Source organism: Tamandua tetradactyla, chromosome 9 (assembly GCF_023851605.1).
Source record: "Tamandua tetradactyla isolate mTamTet1 chromosome 9, mTamTet1.pri, whole genome shotgun sequence".
NCBI classification, from domain to species: Eukaryota; Metazoa; Chordata; class Mammalia; order Pilosa; family Myrmecophagidae; genus Tamandua; species Tamandua tetradactyla.
The window spans coordinates 85,581,634-85,604,742 of record NC_135335.1 but is presented as its reverse complement, the minus strand read 5'-3'; the positions used below and the strand labels follow the sequence as shown (position 1 = coordinate 85,604,742).

Genomic DNA, 23,109 nt, shown 5'->3' with positions numbered 1-23,109 from the left:
ACACACATGATGTAATATTATGCAGCATTTAGACAAAATAATGTCCTGAAACATATGACAACATGGGTGAACCTGAAGGATATAATGCTGAATGAAATAAGTCGGACACAAAAGGACACATAACTGCATGATTCCATTATTATGAATGATAAAGCTGTGAGTGTTTTGCAGCAGCTAGAAGGAAAAATCTGAGTTGAGGGCATGGTAGCCCATGACAGACTCTGGCAACTGTTCTGTAGCTGCTTGTTGAGGTGTGCTTTGAAAATTGTTTCTTTTTTCTTTGAATATATATGTTATATTTTACACCTAAAAAACGATTTAAAAAAACTATAGGTAGTTATAGTAATATTAGATAAAATAAATTCCTGAAATAGAAAATTTGAAAATATTTAGTAACGGCTTACTACTATAGCAAAGGTGATATTTGTAATAACTTTTTACTTGATATTTTGAGGACGCACAAAGTTTTGATAGTTAATCAAATGGTATTTAAGATATTGTTTAATGTTTAGAGTTCAAGTAACTCTGATATCTGTATTTATAGATTTTTTTCCTTCCTTTAATTTTAGATTGGTTTATCAAGCATTGTACAAATAGGTTTTATGATAATTACTTAGCTTTTTTTTGATAATATGCCTATGGATAAGCTAACTAGGATACCCGTTTTAGGTGGTTAAAATTTCCATATGTCAATGGTAAAAATATTTGTATCTTCATAATTTCCTGAAATAAGGAAAATACTTAGTTAGCATAGGTCATTACTATAACAGGGGAGATATTTGTAAGAAATTTCTACTTGATATTTTGAGAACATTCATAGTTTTAATAGCTGATCAAATGGCATCTAAGTTAGTTTTTAATACTTAGAATTTAAGAACTTTACTATCTGAATATGTAGATTTTTTTCCTTGTTGCCTTAATTTTAAATTGGCTTATGAAACTTACTGCACAAACACAGGCTTTACAATGATTATATGGTTACTTTATTTAAATATGCCAATGGTTAATCTAACTGAGCTATCCATTTTTGGTGGTTTTAAGTGTATTGTTTGTTTTCTTAAATTAAAAAAAAAGTGTTTAATAAAATAAAAATTAAAGAACCTACAACAGGTAGATAAGTGCTTTGAAGAAAAATATAACAGGATATGGCGATAGAGTGACATGACGGGAGGGTATTTAATTTTAAAAATTTAAAGAAGACAAAAATATTCTTGATTGAATTTCACAGAGGAATAGAAAGAAACTACTTCAACAATATAAAGAGCAAAGAAAATAGTCCACAGAATGTGATTTTTGTTTTTTTATATTCCATATAGAAGTATTTTCCCACATAAATTTAAATTTAGCTTTGAAGTACAGCATTCCTTGTCCTTTTTATAACTAATTTCATTGGAAGTGTTTGTTGATTTGAAATATTTTATTGATGCTGCCTTATTTTCATTGGTTATATCACAATCTTGATTTTCTATAATATATTAATCAGGTCCTTGGAAAATTGTAGCCCATAAACAAAAATGCATAACATTGATTTTAAAAAGGTAGAAAGTGTATATTGCCTTCATTTAGTAAAGATAATTATTTTTTATTGTGTTTTGTTTTAAACATTTTTTATTGTGAAATAAAACATATATACAAAACAATGTATTTCAAAGTACGTTATAACAAATAGTTATAGAACAAATTTCTGAGTCTGGTGTGCAATACAGTTCTAAAATTTCAGGTTTTTCCTTCTAGCTGCTCTAAGACAGTGGAAACTGAAAGAAATATCAATAAAGTGATTCAGCAGTCAAACTAATTTATTGACTAATCTGTTCAGAAGAGCAAGCCTCAAGATTAAGGTCTTGACCTTTTGACTTGGGAGTCACTAATGTTTGAGGAAGTATTGGGGTTTCCCCCTTGTTTTTTCTCCTGCCCCTGAGAGGACTTTGCCAATACTTTTTAATTATCTGTTCAACATACTTACTACATTAAACTATACAAATTACAAGCCCTCATTCACATTCTGGGCAGTAATGGTAAATTATTTTATAAGAGTAGAGGAATAGCAAATAAGCCATTTACTGGTTTCTAAATAGTCAGCATTTATCATTTAAAATATTTTCAAATATATGACCTGATTCAGTAAGTCATTGATAAATTTTTATGCATGTAAAATAGGTAAAATAACTTTCTTTACAAAAAGTAGATATATATGTAAATGGAAAGTGATAAGGGTATTTTGTGAAGCAATAGATGAATTGGAAATTTAAATCATAGAAGTTGAGTTGTTAGACAAGATTGGCAGCAAAGAAAAATACTGTTTCAAACAAAGAATTTTTCAAATGATTGTCTGTTTCCCTCTCTCTGTTTTAGAAAATCTTAAGTTATGGACTGTAGATGATCTTAGAAAACTTTGTTGTACTAAATTCTAATTTCCTAGGGTTTAGACACTATAATATATTTGAAAAAAATATTCTGTTAGGACGTATTAAGAAACAAACTCCAAATAACATTATATTGAAACCACTCACATTTAGTATTAAGAATTTCTTCATTTGTGATATTTTAAGAGCTAGCATAGTTTTATGAAGCTTTTAAAATGTGGTTTAAAAAAAATAAGTCTTAAATTCTTGAGTAGGAATTATCCTTTTCATCTTATCTGCAAGTCCCGTATGAATTATGACTTTTTTCCAAAGGTTTATTAATACTAAGCAAATATTTAGTAAATTACCAAATGGATATTTTCTGTATTCATGTTGCATTTTTTTTTCTTTTTCATTTTACAGATATGATTCAGACCTGTACATGAATTACTTTGGTTAGTCAGAGTGAACATTTGATAATGAGTGGTGCCGCTTTGGGACTCGAGATTGTTTTTGTTTTTTTTCTGGCATTATTCATACTTCATCGATACGGAGACTTTAAGAAACAGCATAGACTTGTAATTGTTGGAACGCTGCTTGCTTGGTATCTCTGCTTTCTTATTGTCTTCATACTGCCTCTGGATGTTAGTACGGTAAGAGGTGAAACTGATTTTCACCATTTAACAGGCAATTGTGAGCACACAACATGTTTCAGTTATGCAGTTCTTACACAGCTAAATTAGACTTATATTTTGAATGTCACTTTATGAATGTGATCATTAAAAAGCATAGCCAAGGGCGGGTCACAGTGGCTCAGCAGGCAAGAATGCTTTCTGCCAAGCCAGAGGACCTGGGTTCGATTCCCGGTGCCTGCCCATGTTAAAAAAAAAAAAACATAGCCAAGAATGTAAGTTAGGGTAGATAGGTAAATAAACTTCAGTATCCCAAAAGTACTTTGAAACATTTTGATTCTCATTTTTAAATCATGCATTCATTGGTTTAGACAATATACAACCGGTGCAAGCATGCTGCTGCAAACTCAAGCCCTCCTGAGAATAACAACATTACAGGATCCTATGCAACTGCTGCCCCAGTTCCAAGGTATTTCCACTACACCCCTTTTATTTTAATTCTTAGTATAAATATTTTAGGAAGAAAATTTGTTTAAAATTTACTGTTTTTATCATGGAGCTTTTATGTTTATAAAAGTTTACTTTGTTCTCTTTTCACTCCCCCACCTCTATCCTTTGCTCTTTTAATTACATTGTATTCTATTAAAATCTAAATTGTAAATGGTAGTGGTAGATACACTGGCCTTTGGTAGCTGTCAGTGAGAAACTTGGAGAAGACCTAATTTTTTATCCTAGTTCTTTCCCCTTACCAAATGTGTGACTTCCAAAAGCTCTTTTTCCTCTCAGCCTCCATCTTTTAACTTAAAAAAATAGAGCTTGCATTTTTCTCTTTTGCCTAATTTACAGCATTGTTATGAACAACAAGAAGGATATTTGGTATGTAGAATATTCCTTTTGTATTACATATCCTTTAAAATTAGTACAGTTTTAGATGAAGAATGAATAGTTCAAATTGTCAAAAGATTATATTAATTCCTATCAAACTTCCAAGTAAAAAACTGGTATATATTACATAATTATAGCTTTTATCCATAGTTTGCGTAGTATTTACATGCTTCTTTATGCAAATGCCATGCAACATTTATTTTTAAAAACAAACTTTAGTAAGTTAGGGTAAATTTTAAAATGTGAGTTTTGCTCCCCTTTGAGGCACCATTAAAAATAGATATAGATCAGCTGAGATTATGAATTGTTGGAAATCCCTGGACATAAACAGTATCCTTACGGTCTAGACAGACTAACCAACAGTTAAGTGGAAGAATCTATGGTTGGAGACGCATCATGTCTACAGAAAATTCTAACAGAATTATGTATAGATGCCGGCATGCATCTCCATAGGAGCTATGCTATAGTGAGTGATTCAGTTAGATTCCAATTTTCAAGAATTAATCACCTAATGCCACCTACTCCCCCAAAATAACCAATTCACAAATGTTCTGTGAGTCAAACATGGTCCTCTTCTTGCTCAATGACTAAACTACACTAAGTTGAAAGTTTAAATGTCATTCCATTAGAAAAAGTGTTTTATTTCTTTTGTATGCTTTTTTTTTTTAGCTTGGTAGTTAAGTTTGAATTTTAAACTTTCTATGAAATTTTATGAGTTAATTTACAGTCAGAAATTTAAAATCTGAATGTAATATAAAAGTTACTTTACAAACAAGATCATTGTATAATTCATTTAAGTAGTCATCATTTAGGATTAATAGTTTTTAAATTGTTATTAAACAGCAAGCATCCATGTTTCAAGCCATGGAGTTACATTCCTGATGGAATCATGCCAATTTTCTGGAGGGTAGTATATTGGACATCACAATTTTTAACCTGGTAAGTGACAGTGAAGGATAAAATTTGATGATTTTTTGGCTAAAGTAGAAAAAAATTGTGAAACTTCCAGTGAAACTTCATATTTTAGAATTTATTTGTCACTTTTCCCTTAAATCTGTATCCTCTCTTGTTTCTTTCTGCTAGCTCAAGTCTTTCCCATATTAAAACAAAAGTTATAAAAAGGAAAAAAAGTACAAAACAAAAATAGAAACCCAAAACAAAAGATTTTCCTTTTCACTGCTCCCTTCCAGTTATTGCCCTTTCTCTCTCCCTTTTTCAATGCTGTCTTTTTCCAGCCTCCTTATTAAGTGAAGCTGCTTTTGCTAAGGTTGTCATTCTACCCTGGTTTCCTTTCTACCTGTTTAGCTAACTTTTTGTATTTCCTCCTTGGGCTCCGTTTCAGTGGCTTATTTCCTAAACATTGTTGTTCCCTAGAAACCACTTTTTGGCCACTTATTATCTGTCTCTGCACAGCTTTAATTATTTCCATGGTTTCTCTGGCCACTGAATGCTTTCCGAATTATTCTTTCTACCCCCTATATCTTTTTCTTTATGCTGAGTTCCAGATTCACACTTTATCCACTGCCTACTAAACACTTCTTATTCTGCAGGCAGCTAATCTCTAAAACTGGAAAAAGTGAATATTGCAAGAGAAAAATGCAAAGCAGTAGAAAAGTGTCCCTATAAATTTGGGTTCATTAAACTCTACTGAGTTATTTACAATGCCAAACTTTGCTTCCACGTTTCTCTAGTCGCTTGCCTTCCCATTCTCCACGCAAAAATATTTCTAACCTCTGTTTCCCCTTTGGCTCTCTCTCTGCTACTTGCTAACAACAGTCATCTTCACTCTTAGCAGATGCCTTTGTCTCTTATTCATAGTGAAGGTAGAAGTCATCAGTTGGCAAATCTTTAATTTCACCTGGCAAACATACCTACCACCTATTCTTTTTCCTTCCCCTCCAAGGATGGAAAATTCACTCCTATTAAAACCTAATTCCTCTTTCTGAGATATGGATCCATCCCCTTCATCCCTTGCTGACTACAAATAGCTTCCAATTTCAAATAAGCATGCATAATTCATTCATCCTAGAGGGAAAAAACCACAAAAAGTATCTCAAATCACATTCCTTCTCAGCTTTTACCCCATTGGTCTACTCATCACAGTCCAGTTTAATTTTTGAAAACTTTTTTGAAATTGGAGTATAAATTCTTACAGAAATGTACAGATTGCAAGGATTTAGTTTGTCTTTTTTCAAAGTGAATACTCCCATATAACTACTACACAGATGAAAGTATAGATCATTACCAATGTCCAAGAACCCTTTTTCATGCCCCTGCTGGTCATTAACACCTGCAAAGTTAACCATGATACTAACCTTTCACCATAGATCAATAATGTCTATTTTTAAAGCATGTAAAGATGGAATTATATAGTAAGTACTTTTGCACCTCTGGCTTTTTTTGCTCGCATAATATTTGGGAGATTGATTTGTTTGTGTTTTTGTGTAGCAGTATTCTGTTCTTATTCAGTGAAATATTCCATTTTGTGAATCTGCTGTAGTTTATCCTACTCAGCCAAACTTCTTGACTTGTTTACATCTGATCTCTCTATTTACTTATTGCTTGCTTATTCCTCAATCTCTTACAACCCAATTTCTACCCCCCACCCCTCCACTTATACATTAATTTACTTGATCTTTTGACATCATTTGATTCTCTGTATTTTCAAGTATTTTCCTGGTTTCTGTGTCATACATAGACATATGTATGTCTTGGTTTTTTTCCATACCTCTTGGTTTAGTTTCCTTGGCTCCTCAAGCAAAATGCCATGCAGTGGTTCAGCTTAAACAGTGGGAATTCATTGTTCATGGCTTTGAGGTTAGGAAAAAGTTCAAATCAAGGCATCATAAAGATGATGATTTCTTCTCATAGACTGTGGCATCCTGGGTCTGGCTGCTAGTGATCCTTGGTCCTTAGTTTGTCACATGGCAGTGCACGTGACAACACACATGCATTGCCATGTGCCTGGTCTCTTTTTTTCCAAGTTCCATTGATGTTCAGCTTCTGGGTCCTCCCTCTGTGGCTTTCTCTCGCTCTCTGATTTTTTTTTGTTGTTGTTTTAAATACCAAAAAACACCTAACAAACACATTCCTATTTTGATCATTCCGTTCTACATATATAATCAGCAATTCACAATATCATCATATAGTTGCATATTCATTATCATAATCATTCTTAGAACATTTGCATCTATTCAGAAAAAGAAATAAAATGAAAACAGAAAAAAATTTATACATACTGTACCCCTTGCCCCTCCCCTTCATTGATCACTAGCATTTCAATCTAAATTTATTTCAACATTTGTTCCCCCTATTATTTATCCCCATTCCATATTTTCTACTTGTCTATTGACAAGGCAGATAAAAGGAGCATCAGACACAAGGTTTTCACAATCACACAGTAACACTGTGACAGCTATATCATTATTCAATCATCCTCAAGAAACATGGCTACTGGAACACAGCTCTACATTTTCAGGCAGTTACCTCTAGCCTCTCCATTACATCTTGACTTGCAAGGCAGTATCTACTTAATGCGTAAGAATAACCTCCAGAATAACCTCTTGACTCTGTTTGAAATCTGTCAGCCATTGACACTTTGTCTCATTTCACTCTTGCCCCTTTTGGTCGAGAAGGTTTTCTCAATCCCTTGATGCTGAGTCTCAGCTCATTCTAGGGTTTTTCTCAGTCCCTTGATGCTGAGTCTCAGCTCATTCTAGGATTTCTGTCCCACGTTGCCAGGAAGGTCCACACCCCTGGGAGTCATGTCCCACGTAGACAGGGGAAGGGTGGTGAGTTTACTTGTTGTGTTGGCTGGAGAGTTGGTCTCTGAATTTTATTCCCCATTTAACGGCCTCCAGTAATGGCAATAATACCCATCCTGATTGAGGATGAGCCACACCTTAGCTGAAGTAACCTCATCAAAAGGTCCTATTTACAATGTGTTCACACCACAGGAATGGATAAGTTCAGGAACATATTTTCCTGGAGTATATACAGCTTCAAACCACTATACATCTCTCCTCTTCTGTCTCAGTCACCTTTACTGGCTCCTTCTGCTCGTTGGCCTCTCCCTTACAGTTGATATTTCTCAAGAGTCAGTCTCAATTCTTTCCTTCTCATTCTACATACCCACCCTGCAAGATGCCATCTGATGTTATTTCAGTACTACCAATATGGTGATGACTCCAGAATCCATATTTCTGATCTTTTCTCTTCAAAACACTGTAGAACATAGAACACTAATAAATTAATTACTTTCTGTGCAGCTCCTTTTGGATGTTTCCTGGGTTCTTCAAAACAAATATATTGACAACTAATCTCCTTTTCTTTTTCTTACCACCACCATGACCTTTACCCCCTCCCAGGTAGCTCCCAGTTTTGTTCCTTTTCCATTCATTTTTCATACTGCAGCCTTATAAATCTTTTTTTAAAACTAAAATTTGTTCATGTCTCTTTTTTATTAAAGAGAATGGTTCCTTATTCTTTTTTAGATGCAGTCTAAACTCAGATCTCTGAAGCTTTATTGACCTTTTTCACCTCGTGTTAAGTCACTCACATTGTACGCTGCTCAGGTTATCGTGGCTGCCTTTGTTCCCTGGAATATGCCTTACCATCTCTTTCCTTAGTATTTTTATTCTCCCTCAAATTAAGTTTTATTAGCAATTTAATCATTTTTCAATTGTTACTTGTATTCATATTTGTTAGTGGAGAAAACTATACAGTAAAATTGAGATTCATATATTTCTTGAAATTTATATGCAAATATCGGTTGTTTCGTTTTGCTTCTGTAATCATTTTCTTTCTAACTGTCTAGGATTCTGTTACCTTTTATGCAGTCATATGCAAGATCAGGAGGGTTTTCTATCACTGGAAAGATCAAAACTGCACTGATTGAGAATGCAATCTATTATGGCACCTATTTGCTGATTTTTGGAGCATTTTTAATTTATGTAGCTGTAAATCCACATTTGCACTTAGAATGGTAAGAAAAATAATGTTCTTAACATTGTATCTGTGTATGTTTTCAGCACTTTTGAAAATTCATATTTATTTCATGTGACAGTTAGACATTTCATAGAGAAACATATCAAGTTATATGTTTTATAGATACCCCCAAAAGAATATCTCAATAATCCGTATTAGTAAAAACAAAAATTTAGAGTAATATCTTTAAATGCTGATCTTAGACAGAAGGCTAATACTTTATTTAGTAGTAATATGTTAAAAGTTATTAATTCTTATAATTTGGGGCAGTGAATTTTAAGTTTTGCATTTGATAAAACATCTGGGTTTTTTTTTTTCAGTTCTTTTACATTGAAACTTGTGAATGTTTTTCCTTTTGCACTAACTAGTTTGAGGGCATATTTTTCTTTATGTTATCTTATATTTAGACATTGCAGTAAAATTAGATTCTGTTTATACTTGTGATCTGCAATATGCATGAAAAGCTAGAAATAGAAGAGTTAAGAATAGAATGGTAGTGATAGGTCTCACTGTCGCATTCCTGAGATTTGTGTAGATCTTCCTCAATGTGAGTCAATTTAAGACTTTACAAGGTTTTCTTGATTAAAATTGAATAAGGGAGCACCTAATGAAAAGTGTTTTTGTAGGAGAAAAATATATGTTATTTGGCTATAAATTACCCTACATTCTAATTTTACTGTAATAGAAGCAGTGTTTACTGTGCTAAAGTCCATTTCCACTGTTACCATTAAACTTTCCATTAAAGAACACATTATCTGCCATTATTAAAAGAGTAGCTGAGAATTTGAAGGTTTAATTTTTCTATATAAGATCCTAGCCATCTGTTAGGGAAGTTTTTTGAAAAATTATAGTTTCATTTTACATTTTTGAAGGAAATATCTATCACAGCTTTCCACTCACTTTTTCTTTTCTTTTTTTCTTTTTTAGGAACCAGCTTCAAACAATTGGTATAGCTGCTGCAAATACATGGGGTCTATTTCTTCTTGTGCTGTTGTTAGGGTATGGTTTGGTGGAAATTCCTCGGTCATACTGGAATGGAGCAAAAAGGGGTTATCTACTTATGAAGACTTATTTTAAGGCAGCCAAATTGATGACAGAGAAAGCAGATGCTGAAGAGAATTTAGAAGATGTCATGGAAGTAAGCAAGTTTAGATCTTATAAGGAATAACAACAAGTTGTGTTTATCTCCCTTTAGTTATTATTGTTTTTTTGTTGTTGTTGTTAGCACATTGATGGACTTTAGACTAAAAATTTGGTGGTCTGAAATCCTCCAGAATGTCTCATTCAAGATGACTTCTTTTTGGCAGTTGAGTCTTATGAGGTGTCATCTCCGTCTTCTGACAAAGATTCAGAGAGATGCTCCACAGTGCAGAGTTATATTTATTATCCTGGAGTTATTTTTAATAGTGCCTCCATTACTCTCAAAAGTGTACCAGATTAGATCATAAATTATGGATACCCTGATATAGCAAAAAAGAAAACACTTGTCAGAGAACCTGCTTCCTGAAAATTTAACCCAAGGTAATCCCATCAACTAAGTCTGGAATCCACTGTAGAGAATAATTTGCATGGACAACTTGTAACACCTTTTGTTTCCTATTAGTAATCTTAGTAATGTACCTCATCTTACTCATTTTTAAATTACAGATGATTTGAACCAACTTCATAAGGTTGTTGAAAAGATAAAATTCAATAATGTATGCAGAAATATGCAAGAAATTATAAAATTTTGCAGTGATAGATAATTTGTAGATTAAAGAAGAAATTATTGTAATCACTTTACATTTTTCTCCTCTGTGAAAATATGCTACTTACTCTGATCGTATTATGATGCAACATAAAACCACATGCTGAAGTCTTCTCACTCATGTTAAACTCCAAAATATTTAATGTGGCCTACAAAAAAATATGTATCCCAAAGCTGAAAATAGATGGTAATTAATATTTTAAAATGTCACCTTATGTGTGATACTAAAGCAAAAAAATGTTTATTTGTTACAAAATTTATATTTTGACTAGTGCATTTCCTAATATAACTTATGTAGATAGTTTGATTGAACACCATAAGTACTTGGAATCTCAGGTAGGACATGAGATTTTGTTGGTTTGTCCAGAGTAATGCCCCGATGAATCCCAGAGTGATTCCATCAGTGAGTGGAAAAGTATTTGCAAAGCCCCCTTCAGGGAATGGTGAGAACGGGGAAAAATTCAACTTCCCAAGTTGAATTCTTGATATTCTCACAAGCAGTGTGGACAACCAAAGCTATAGGCTGAGCCCCCAGTCTTGAGGTTTGTTCATATGAAGCTTAACCCCACAAAGAATAGATCAAGTCTACTTAAAATTTAGGCCTAAGAATCACCCCCGAGAGAGCCTCTTTTGTTGCTCAGATGTGGCCCCTCTCTCCAGCCAACACGATGAGCAGTCTCACCACCCTCCCCCTCTCTACATGGGACATGACTCCCAGGGTTGTGGACCTTCCTGGCAACGTGGGACAGAAATCCTAGAATGAGCTGAGACTTAGCCTCAAGGGATTGAGAAAACCTTCTCGACCAAAAGGGGCAAGAGTGAAATGAGACAAAGTGTCAATGGCTGACAGATTCCAAACAGAGTCTAGAGGTTATCCTAGAGGTTATTCTTATGCATTAAGTAGATATCATCTTGTTATTCAAGATGTAATGGAGAGGCTGGAGGGAACTGCCTGAAAATGTAGAGCTGTGTTCCAGTAGCCATGTTTCTTGAGGATGATTGAATAATGATATAGCTGTCACAGTGTTACTGTGTGATTGTGAAAACCTTGTGTCTGATGCTCCTTTTATCTACCTTGTCAATAAAGGAGTAGAACATATGGAATAAAAATAAATAATAGGGAGAACAAATGCTAAAATAAATTTCGTTTGAAATGCTAGTGATCAATGAATGCGAGGGGTAAGGGGTATGATAGGTATAATCTTTTTTTTTTCTTTTCCTTTCCTGTGTTCATTTTATTTCTTTTTCTATTGTCTTTTTATTTCTTTTTCTGAATTAGTGCAAATGTTCTAAGAAATGATGAATATGCAACTAAGTGATGATATTGTGAATTACTGATTATATATGTTGATGTTTTATTTGGTTTCTTAATTTTTTAATAAATAAATTAATTAAAAAAATATATATGTATCCCAAGTTTAGCTCTCCAGCCTTATTCTAAGCCACTGTCTTACTCATACCAGTCAACTTTTGGCCTCTTGGCAGCGTTTGGTTCCTCAAACTTGTGAATGATGATTATATAACAAGCAAGTATATATTCTTCCTATTTGCCTAGATCTACTTTGGTTCCTCAACTTGTTAATCATAATAACAATAGCAAGTAATTATTTAGACTTAAACTACTACCTGAGTCTGTGTAAGCACTTATATATATTTATACATCAAAACATCCTTATGAGGAAGAATTGTTTAGCACCCCCCCCTTTTTATTTATTTTTTGGGGGGAGGAGGGCGAATCAAACCCGGGTCTCCCGCATGGAAGGCGAGCATTCTACAGCTGAACCACAGCTGTAGTGTAGAATGCACCCGTAACACCCACCTTTTTTTTTTAATTAGAAGTTGTAAGCCTACAGAAAAATCATGGAATCATAGAGTTCCCATGTGCTACCCCCCTCACAAACAGTTTTCCCTATTATTTACCCTTATAAACATTATAATTATGCTGTTAACTATTGTCCATAGATTACATTAGAGTTCACTTCTTATATTGTAAAGGCCTGTAGAGTTTTTAGTTTTTAATTTAGTTTTAGTTTAGTTCTAGCCTAACATTTCCCCTTTTAATCACACTCAAATATATAATTTGGTGTCATAAAATTACATTCACAATGTTTTTCTACCATCACCACCATCCAATACCAAAATTTTTCCATCACCCCCAAAAAAACTCTATACCACTTAAGCATTAACTCCTCGTTCCCTACCCCCCTTCTGGTCCCTGGTAATCTGTATTCTGATTTCTGACTCTGAATTTGCTTATTCTAATTATTTTATATCAATAAGATTATACAGTATTGTCTTTTTGGGTTTGGCTTATTTACTCAACATTATGTCTTCAGGGTTCATCCATGCTATCATACAAATCAGAGTTTGATTCCTGTTTAAAGCTAAATAATTCCATTTTATGTATATACTACATTTTGTTTCATCAGTTGTCACTGTGAACATCATTATGCAAAAAAGTACACAAAAGTACAAAAAAGTGTTCAAGTCCTTGATTTCGTTTCTTTTGGGTATATACTGAGAAGTGAGATTGCTGAGTCATATAGTAATTCTATACTTAATTTTATGAGAAACCACCAGATTGATTGCACCATTTTACATTCTCACCAAAAATAGAGTGTTCCTATTACTCCACATCCTCTCCAGTACATTGTTTGTTTTTTTAATAGTAGCCATTGTAGTGAGTGTGAAATGGTGTCTTATGTGGTTTTAATATATGTGGTTTAATATATGTGGTTTTTTCCTGTAAACTCTTGAGGGATTATTTCATGATTAAATGAGGGGATGGCATTTAGTGACATGGGTGTAAAGGTAGATGTCAGTAGGGTGGTTGATGGGAGCTGAGTACACAGCCAGTGCTTCTGGGAAGACTCAGCAGTCTGTGGTGATGGTGGCTGAAAGTCCCCAGATGCATCAGGTGCTGCAGGCCTTGAATAGGATGTGCCCATCCAATGGGTAGGATCCCTGACACTCACCCTCAGAGGAGAGTAGCAACCCACACTCTTCACACTTCTAATAGCCAATGTGAAAACGGTGATCCAGAGCTATGTTTTGCAGTCTCTTCCCGACCTGGCTCAAACATGATGGCCTTGCCACACGCTGAGCACTGTGGGCAAACTTCCTATGGAAGTCCTCGATAAAGTGGGTCTGGCTGGTGGCATCCACTGTGAAGCCACAGTGGCATACCACAAAGGTGAAACAGCTAGGAAGGTAAGTAGGCCTTCCCTATGGACTGCAGGATCTAGTCCAAGATTGGCTGGGAACACATGGAGTACTTCTCCAGGGTGGCCGCATTGCACCTCTCACAATACCCTTTCCTCTCCCCAGCATAGAAATGCTGGCCCTGAAGCTGGGTGTGGCACATGAAACAGACAAAGCAGCAAACGTGGAAGACTCACTCAAGGGCCGCCACCGGCCTCATCCCCCACTGCATCTCTGCAGCCCCCATTCTGACCATAGTACTCCCCACCAATCAGATGGTTCATGTCATGCACCAGCTTCTTGGTCAGCCTCTCCTGGGCCCCATACCCGCCCCTTCTTCCTCCTTTAACCAGACTAGAGACTCCAGTAGCCTCCTCTTTATGCCCTGGCTCCAAAAGCCAGCCCCCACACTTCCCCTCAGCAGCCCGCAACCCCTCACTGGCTATGCCACCTTCACTTGCACAGGGAAAGTCAAGCCAGGAGGGGTTCTGGCAGTGGTGTAGGTGGATTGGGAGCTGCAGGGTTGGAATACCCCCTCTGCTCAGCTTCAAGGAGCCCAAGCAGTAGACAGGGGACTGAGGGGACTCAAAAGCTTGTCATTCTGGTCACCAGAGGACATGACCACAACCCCCATCCAACTGAGTCAGCATACAGGTCAGAGAATCTGTCTCAGCATCCATACTTCCTGAGGGGAGTCCCTGTGAGCATTGGGTTGCTCCATAGGATCCACCCAGTCCGACCCTGAAATGTTTGGTACCCCTGAGGCCTGGTAACACTGCTCAGGTGGAAGGAAGCAAAAATTGACCCTGGGGTGGGACTGGAGGGCTGCTGCGGGGAGTGGCAGCAGCCCCGGGTAGCTTTGGGAGAGCAAAAGGGTTCAAGTGGACTCTGGCTGCTTTGGAGGGAGCCTGGTGGGCCCTGACATGGCCTGAGATGGGAGGGAGGCTTCAGAGAATGGTCCCCCTGGGGGTCCTGTAACTATGCCCCTCTCTGCTGTTCCATACCTTGTTTGAATCTCCAGGAAAAAAACTCTTACATGGTTTTGATTTGCATTTCCCTAAAGGCTAATTATGTAAAACATCTTTTCATGTACTATTGGCCATTAGTATAGCTTCTTGAGAGAAGTGTCTATTCAATCTTTTGCCCGTTTTCTAATTGGTTTGTTTGTCTTTTCATTGTTGTGTTGTAGGATTTCTTAATATATTCTGGATATTAAACCGTTATGGAATATGTGGATCCCAAATATTTTCTCCCATTCTCTAGGGCATCTTTTTTACTTTCTTGATAAAATCCTTTGGTGCCCAAAAGTATTTAAATTTGAGGAAGTCCTATTTATCTAGTTCTTCTTTTGCCCATGTATTTGGTATAAATTCCAAGTAACCACTGCCTAACCAAAAGTCCTGAAGAATCTTCCTTGTTTTCTCCTAGGATTTTTATAGTTTGCTTCAGTCTTTGATCCATTTTCAGTCAGTTTTTAAATATGATGTGTGGTAGGGGGCCTCCGTTATTCTTCTGGATATGAATGTCTAGCTTTCCCAGGCCCAATTGTTGAAGAGACTATTCTTTCCCCATTGAGTGGGCTTGGTACTCTTGTCCAAAATCAGTTCGGCATAGATGTGAGTATTTATTTCTGATCTTTCATTTGGAGTCCATTTCTGTCCTTATGCTACTACCATGCTGTTTTTATTACTGCAGCTTTGTCATAAGTTTTAAAACTGGGGAGTTTTGAGTCCTCCAACTTCATTCTTTTTCAAGATGTTTTTGGCTTTTGGGGTTCCCTTTCCCTTCTATATAAATTTCATGATTGACTTTCAATTTCTACGAAGAAGGCTGGTGTAATTTTGATGGGATTACATTGAATTTATAGCTTGCTTTGGGTAGAATTGACATCTTAATATTTTTTAGGTCTTCTTTGATTTCTCTTAGTGATGTTTTTTAGTTTTCTGTGTATAACTCTTTTACATCCCTGGTTAAATTTATCCTAGATATTTGATTCTCTTAATTACTATAGTATGTAGCTCACAGGAGTGTGCTATAATTTTCTATTGAAACACAACTTTTTTTCTATAGTCACCCTCATTTTCATCAAAGATAAAACCTCAGAAAGATTATTTATTTATTTATTTATTTTACATGGGCAGGCACCGGGAATCGAACCCTGGTCCTCTGGCATGGCAGGCAAGCATTCTTGCCTGCTGAGCCACCGTGGCCTGCCCAGAAAGATTATTCTTGATGATAAAATAAGGCCTTTTTTTTTTCCTGGTGCCTGCCCATGCAAAACAAAACAAAAACAAAAAAATAAGGCCTTTTCAGCTTCATTGAGAATGTTCTTGAAGATTTTGCTGGGCTCTTGCCTCATTATGGGTATTTGTTGGCGCTGATGACATTATGCTAAAAACAGTCAAAAAGCACATGAAAAGATACTCAACATCTTTAGCTATTAAGGAAATGCAAATCAGACTACAATGAGATATCATTTCACACCCTCTAGAATGGCTACTACCTAATAAAATAGAAAATTGCAAGTTTTGGAGAGGATCGGAGATATAGAAACACTTGTTCAGTGTTGGTGACTTTGAAAAATGGTGCAGCCACTGTGGAAGACAGTTTGTTATTTCCTCTAAAAGTTAAGTATAGAATTACCATATGACGCAATAATTCCACTTCTCTGTTTATATCCAAAAGATCTGAAAGCAGAGACTCAGATATTTGCACAGAGATGTTCATAGTGGCATTATTTACATGTACCAAAAGTTGGATGTAATGAAGTTGTGCATCAACTGATAAATGTAGATCAACAAGATGTATTACATACCCACAATGGCAAATTATTCAACCATAAAATAGGAATGAAGCCTTGATAAAGGATAGAATGAAATAATTAGAATAAGCAAACTCATGGAGTCAGAATTTAGAATATATGTACCAGGAAATAGGCTGGGAATAGGGAATGAGGAGTTAGTGCTTAAATGTACAGAGTTTCAATTTGGGTTGATCATAAAGTTTTGGTAGTGGATGGTGGTGATGGTAGCACAACATTGTGCAGTAATTACCAGCCATGAATTTTATACATATATATGTGAATGTAGTTAAAAGGGGAAGTTTTAGGTTATATATATATATGTCACTAGAATAAAAACTAAAAAATGAAAACACCACTTAGGACTGTACACATAGCAAACCCTACTGTAAACAATGGGCTATTAGTTAATACAGTTATAAAAATGTCCCAACATGAATTGTAACAAATGTGCCACACTTATGCAAGGTGGTAATAATAGGGTGGTATGTGGGAACTCTGTGTTTTACATGTGGTTTTTCTATAAAGCTACAACTTCTCTAATTAGAAAAAAAAATTCTTTACACTACATACAGTCTGAATGTTCTTTTTGTTTTCGTGCTCTAAGATTCCTTATGTCTCTCTTACTTCCCAGCCTTTGATCATAGTGTTTCTTCTGCCTAGAAAAGTGGTTCCAACAATTTTTTTATTTTCATGAATATTATAGAATATTGTTATTCTTTTGGGAACTACTGGCTCTAAAGATTCTCTTCACTAACCCCTTTTTTTTTGCCTTTTATACTCATTAAATTTCTCATTTAATTATCTCATCCCCAAACTTTAATCTTAGTTAAGTATCTACTATAGCATATTTTCTTCACTCTCCAGTATTGGATTATGGTATCCTTACACCTAGCACATTGCCTAGCATATAGTGTGTCTTAATGAACAGGTATTGCATGAATCAGTCAACTGTGATTGCTGTCACCTAAAACACGGTATTCATTGTTTTAGATAATGAGATCATTGATCTTCGAGAAGGTAGAGGAGCACGGTTTGTTTTTCTCTCACAAAGTTTGTTTGATCCTAACATGAACTTTTTTTAGAATGCTTATTCATCTTTGTATACCAACTAAGCAAATTAAGGGAATAACTCTAGAAAGTAATAGAAAGTATGATGGTGTAGAAATAGCTCTTCAATGACTTTGTATTTTCAGTTATGTTCTTAAGGAGTTTTATTCAGTGAAAGAAACTTCATGCATTTGCTCAGTAATTTGGGTTGAAATTAAATTCATGAGAATATATATGTATATAACACCCCGGGCATTCTTCTCATTTGAAATATTTGATCTGTAAAATTGGGAATTTTTAAATTTCTCTTACTTTTTTTTTTTATAGGAGGTCCGTAAGGTGAATGAAAGCATCAAATACAACCACCCTTTGAGAAAATGTGTTGATACAATACTAAAAAAGGTAATTAAATCATATTATCTCTAATTTTTATTTTGACATAGATTCATGTAATATAATAAAAGCACCAGAAAAACATGTGAACAACTTACAGCTGAGTTTTTCTCAACTTTTTTCCATTTTCTTGGAACACTTAACTGTAAACCAGTAAATTATTTGTATATAGAATTTGTTCTTTTGTTATTACAAAATTAGCATTAATTATTTGCAGTGTTTTCCATTGAAATATGGGAATATAGGTGATGTTGAAAAAATGTATGACAGTGATGAGGATGAACCTTTGCAGTCTATAAAAATGTCATTGTACTTACTCATGAAAAGCCTTTCTTTCTAGAAGAAAATAACCTAGACATCAGTACTGTCTTTCATTTAGCTTCCTACATGTGATTTTATGGTATATTTCATATGTCATAAAGTAAATAATATTATGAGGTATTTGACACAGGTATTTAACAAAATGTCATTCGATGAAGACTTTGATGCATTGGTATTGAATTAGGAGCATTCATATACTTCCAGAAATGATTAAGAGTTTCTCAGTTGTCTTCTGTGCATCTATAGAGCCACTGAAATGAAATATTTCTTTTCTTATATTTTAAATCTTTTGTTGCTTATTAGCTAGCATTCCTTTTGGCTAAGATGATAGCTGTAATCAGTTCTCTAACAATTTTCACATTTGCCATCTTTTAAGACCTATTCAAGGGGGTTAAGTAACTTGCCTGACTTCCACCTTTTGGAACCTGTTCAAGGAGGGTCACATAGGTAAAATATCCAGTAGAAGGAGAAATGACTTCAGATCCTGTATTTGTTCTCTGTAATGTGCCTTTCAAAAATTCAGCATATTGGGTTTGTCTTCATTATTTATTTAGCTGTGAAAGCAATGATTTCATCAGAGTCCTATTTAGAATAATCTTCTCAAATATTAGTTGCATCCTGTAGTTAAACTTCCCTGCCTCCACCCATCCCTAGCTAATATATCTGAGTATAAAGATTAAAACATCGTAATAGCTGAGAAAAGTTTTTGTAGTTCAGAACTCAATAAATCTTTTAAAACATAAACATCAGCATGTAAAATCCAACTATTTAGAGATAGCAGTAGAGGAAGAAAATGTTTTTTGAGAAGTTTAGAAATGCTCATAAATGGAAGACTTTTAGTAAAAAGGAAATTATCTCTTTGCAAAAATGGTTTCAAACAATCTACCTGTTTCTTTTAGTGCCCTATCGAATATCAGGAAAAAATGGGTAGGAATATGGATGATTATGAAGATTTTGATGAAAAGCATAATACCTACCCAAGTGAAAAAAGTCTAGTAAAACTGCATAAGCAGGTAATTTTAAACATTAGTTACAGCTATTTTACATACTATAATAATAATTCTAATTATTAAAATTTAATGGTTGTTATAATTATTACTCACAAAGGAAGAATTTTCAGTGAACATGTATTTAAAATTTCCTTTGATCCTGTCCTTACTACTTAATTATTTGAATTGTTTTTCACTTAACTTAGTATTTCTGGACAGGGCCAATGTTCACATTTTGGGAGGGAAAATTAATTGAGCTGAACTGTTACATATATTACAGAATAGTAATATCCTGGGTCCGACCAAGTAAATAGCATTAGCAGTTTGCTGTTGTTGTGATAACCAAAATGTGTTCCCTAGTAGTTGAACCACTTTTGAGTCAAAATACTGACAAATATACCCCCCATTTTCTGTTTTAGGTGATTTATTCAGTTCAGAGGCACCGTCGAACACAAGTACAATGGCAGATTCTTTTGGAACAAGCATTTTATCTAGAAGATGTAGCAAAAAATGAAACCAGTGCAACCCATCAGTTTGTTCACACCTTTCAAACACCAGAGCCAGAAAATAGATTTATCCAGTATTTTTATAATCCTACAGTTGGTATGTAATTTGATACAATTTTTAAAGCTTAATGATAACTTTTTGCAAGAGAAAGTATGTATTACCATGTGGTAATAACATGTATCCGGTAAATTTTCCCCCCAAAATAACTATCTGATTTGTCATATAACATACAATCTATCAATTTCCACTGTTACTTCTCAAATAATCAAAATGGATTGTTAGTCCAGGTGGAGTCAGTCAGTGGAATTGAAATACTAGAGGGAGGTATTATTTGGATGCTGAAAATTGAGATTATATGGAAGCATTGGAGTGTCTAGCAATAAAAGATTTAGGGATGACTTTGGAAATGAGTAATTGAAGTAGGATGGAGGATAAGATTATAAGAAAGGAGACAAAAAAATGAGAGACTGAAGTATCATCTAATTGCATATTTAAAAGGAGAATCATCTATGTGGATATGTAAATCAACAGGAATTATGCCAGGGGCTCAAATCTTTAATGAATGAAGTGAGAATATAGTCTTTTTAAGTCTATAAGCTTTTTTCTTCTACTTTTAGTTTTTCGAAATTCAGAAACAAAAAGTGGCCAGAATAGTACCAAGAATTCCTGTATATAGTTCATCAAATTCCCCACGTTTACATCTTAACCATATTCTTTTGCTCTATTGTCTTCTTTTCTATGTATTTTTTCCTCTTCTTTTGAGAGTTGAATCCAGACATGATGCGTCTTACCCCTAAATGCTTTAGTGTGTATGTGTGTGTGTATGTTTTGATAAAGACATTCTCTTGCATAACCAAGCACAAATATCAAAATCAGAAACTAACATCAATACAGTATTATCATCTCCTGACTTTATTCAGATTTTACTAATTGTCTCAGTAATATCCTTTGTAAAAAATCCCAGAATGCGCATTACGTTCAGTTGCCGTGTCTCCTTAGTCTCCTTTAATCTGGAGCAGTTACGCTATCTTTCTTTGTCTTTTATAACATTTACAATTTTGGAGAGTACAAGGACTTTTTTTGTAGTGTCCCAGAATTTTATTTTGATATTTCCTCATAATTAGAGGATAACATAGCATAGATGTCACGGTATTTTCAGTGCACGATAGCAGGAAGCACATGGTGTCAGTTTGTCCATTATTGGTGATCATTTGGTTAGGGTGGTATCTGCCATATTCCTTCACTGTAAAATTACTATATTTTTCTTTGTAATTAAATATCTTGTGGGGGGCTATTTTGAAACTGTATAAATACATAGTTACTCCTTTATAAGTTTTCTTAACCATTTTTTTTTCTTTTTTCCAGAATGGTACTGGGAATGTCTTTTGCGACCATGGTTTTACAGAATACTTGCTGTGGTTTTGTCCATCTTCTCAGTGATTGTTGTATGGTCAGAGTGCACATTCTTTAGCACTAGACCTGTCTTATCCCTCTTTGCAGTCTTCATACAGCTGGCAGAAAAAACATATAATTATATTTATATTGAGGTCAGTTTAGTTTAAATCTGTCATAAGTATCTATCAGTTCAGCATATGATTAGTATGATCAGAGTATCCATATGATTCTCTCCATATATTTCTTGTAGTAGTAATAAAAGCAGTGAAGTTTCCCACAGTGTTACTATTCCCATTTCCAACAAATGAGCTTCATCGATTTACCCATACTTAAAAACTAAGAACTGTATTTTAGAATAGGTTGGAAAGTGCAAAATAGTACAAAATTCTCTCATGAGAATAGAATACTTTAATCCTCTTTCGGCCAGGAAAGCTACATAGCTTAGTCTTCAAGTGAAGAGTTACCAAGGGAATGGGAAAACACGCTCACTTCAGGAGGTAAATTTGAAACATGGATCTCGGAGTTGACTAGTTGAAATGTAGAGTTTTTTTTCTATAATGTTTTTCTTTAGTAATAAAAAGAATCAGTTTTCAGTTTTAGAATTTCAGTATGGTAAAGAGCTATTTAACTAATGACTGTTAGTCTAAATATTTGTTGCTTTCTTGTTTTACAGATTGCTTGCTTCCTTTCCATCTTCTTCCTAAGTATCTGTGTTTATTCTACTGTGTTCAGGATCCGTGTATTTAATTATTATTACTTGGCTTCTCATCACCAGACTGATGCTTACAGCCTTCTTTTCAGTGGCATGTAAGTAGGGTTATGTTTAGAAACATGTCACCATTACATGTGCTCTTATGAATTTCTTTTATTTGTTATTGCTTATGCATGTCCTGCTAATAAGTTATAAGCTGAATGGATTTACGTATTATTAAATAGTCATCTGTTGATTGCCACCTATACTGGTTGAAGATTAAAATAGTTATGCTGGATTAGGAAGAAGAAGTAAGATGTGAGGAGCTTGAATTTACCAATAAGAGAGTCAGTAAATTAGTAAATAATAGAAACAATTAGGAATTTAGGTACTCAGTCAGACCTAGAAGTATTTTGAGATTCATTGGCCTCAGACCAGGTAGAGGAGGACTAAGAAAACTAATAGGAACAATTTTGTAGGTTTGGAGAGAAGGCTCCATGTTGGGCTAGGGGGTACCATCTATTTGTCATTAGTGTTAAGTCAGTTATATTAAATATTTATAAAGACTGGACTTAGGGAAGGTCACAGAGGAATTGATATCTAAAACACCTTGAGGACTTTCTTTTCGTTAACCTTTTTTTTCCCCAAAAGTTACAGACTCACGGTGACTTGCAAAATAATACAAAGGGTACCATGTCCTATTCACAGCTTCATCCAATAATGACACCTTATCTAGTTATTGTTCAGTAACAAATCAGTAAATTGACATTGGTAGATTATCATTAACTAGACTACAGATCTTATTTAGCTTTCACCATTTTTTAACCCTCATTTGTGTATATGTGTAGATAGAGAACCTTTTGCAGTCAAGATATAGAACCTTGCTATTGCTGCAGAAGACTCCCTCAGTCTATCTCTTTGTATCCACACCTACCTCTCATTCTCTCCTCCTCCCATCCTCCATCTCTAGTTTTGTACAATACTCCTTTTATCTGGACAAAACTGAATTCTAACAGTTCTTTAAACCTGCACTTGTCACATTGACATACTTTGATACAATTTTACATCTTTTATATACTGGAGTACAATTCACCTTGATGATGTTCCTTGTCTTGCTGCTGAGAGAAATTGCTCAGGTGATAAAGTTGAAGGAGGCATATGTGAAGCCAT

At 34.7% G+C, this 23,109-nt stretch overlaps 1 protein-coding gene and 1 pseudogene across 2 annotated transcripts in view; one reads left to right on the top strand and one right to left on the bottom strand.

Annotated features, from left to right (window-relative positions):
* The window catches only part of LMBRD2 (LMBR1 domain containing 2), an 89,774-nt gene that overhangs the window by 39,056 nt on the left and 27,609 nt on the right, over window positions 1–23,109 (top strand). For both annotated transcript variants that reach the window (XM_077116972.1, XM_077116973.1), the window contains 10 exons: window positions 2,766–2,995; window positions 3,346–3,443; window positions 4,703–4,798; window positions 8,676–8,843; window positions 9,773–9,983; window positions 17,971–18,045; window positions 19,257–19,370; window positions 19,766–19,949; window positions 21,219–21,400; window positions 21,922–22,055. In XM_077116972.1, the coding sequence (XP_076973087.1) occupies window positions 2,822–2,995; window positions 3,346–3,443; window positions 4,703–4,798; window positions 8,676–8,843; window positions 9,773–9,983; window positions 17,971–18,045; window positions 19,257–19,370; window positions 19,766–19,949; window positions 21,219–21,400; window positions 21,922–22,055 (1,436 nt within the window). In that variant the 5' untranslated portion in view covers window positions 2,766–2,821. The remainder of the gene's footprint in view (window positions 1–2,765; window positions 2,996–3,345; window positions 3,444–4,702; window positions 4,799–8,675; window positions 8,844–9,772; window positions 9,984–17,970; window positions 18,046–19,256; window positions 19,371–19,765; window positions 19,950–21,218; window positions 21,401–21,921; window positions 22,056–23,109) is intronic.
* Window positions 13,464–16,152, bottom strand: LOC143646361 (thyroid receptor-interacting protein 6 pseudogene; annotated as a pseudogene).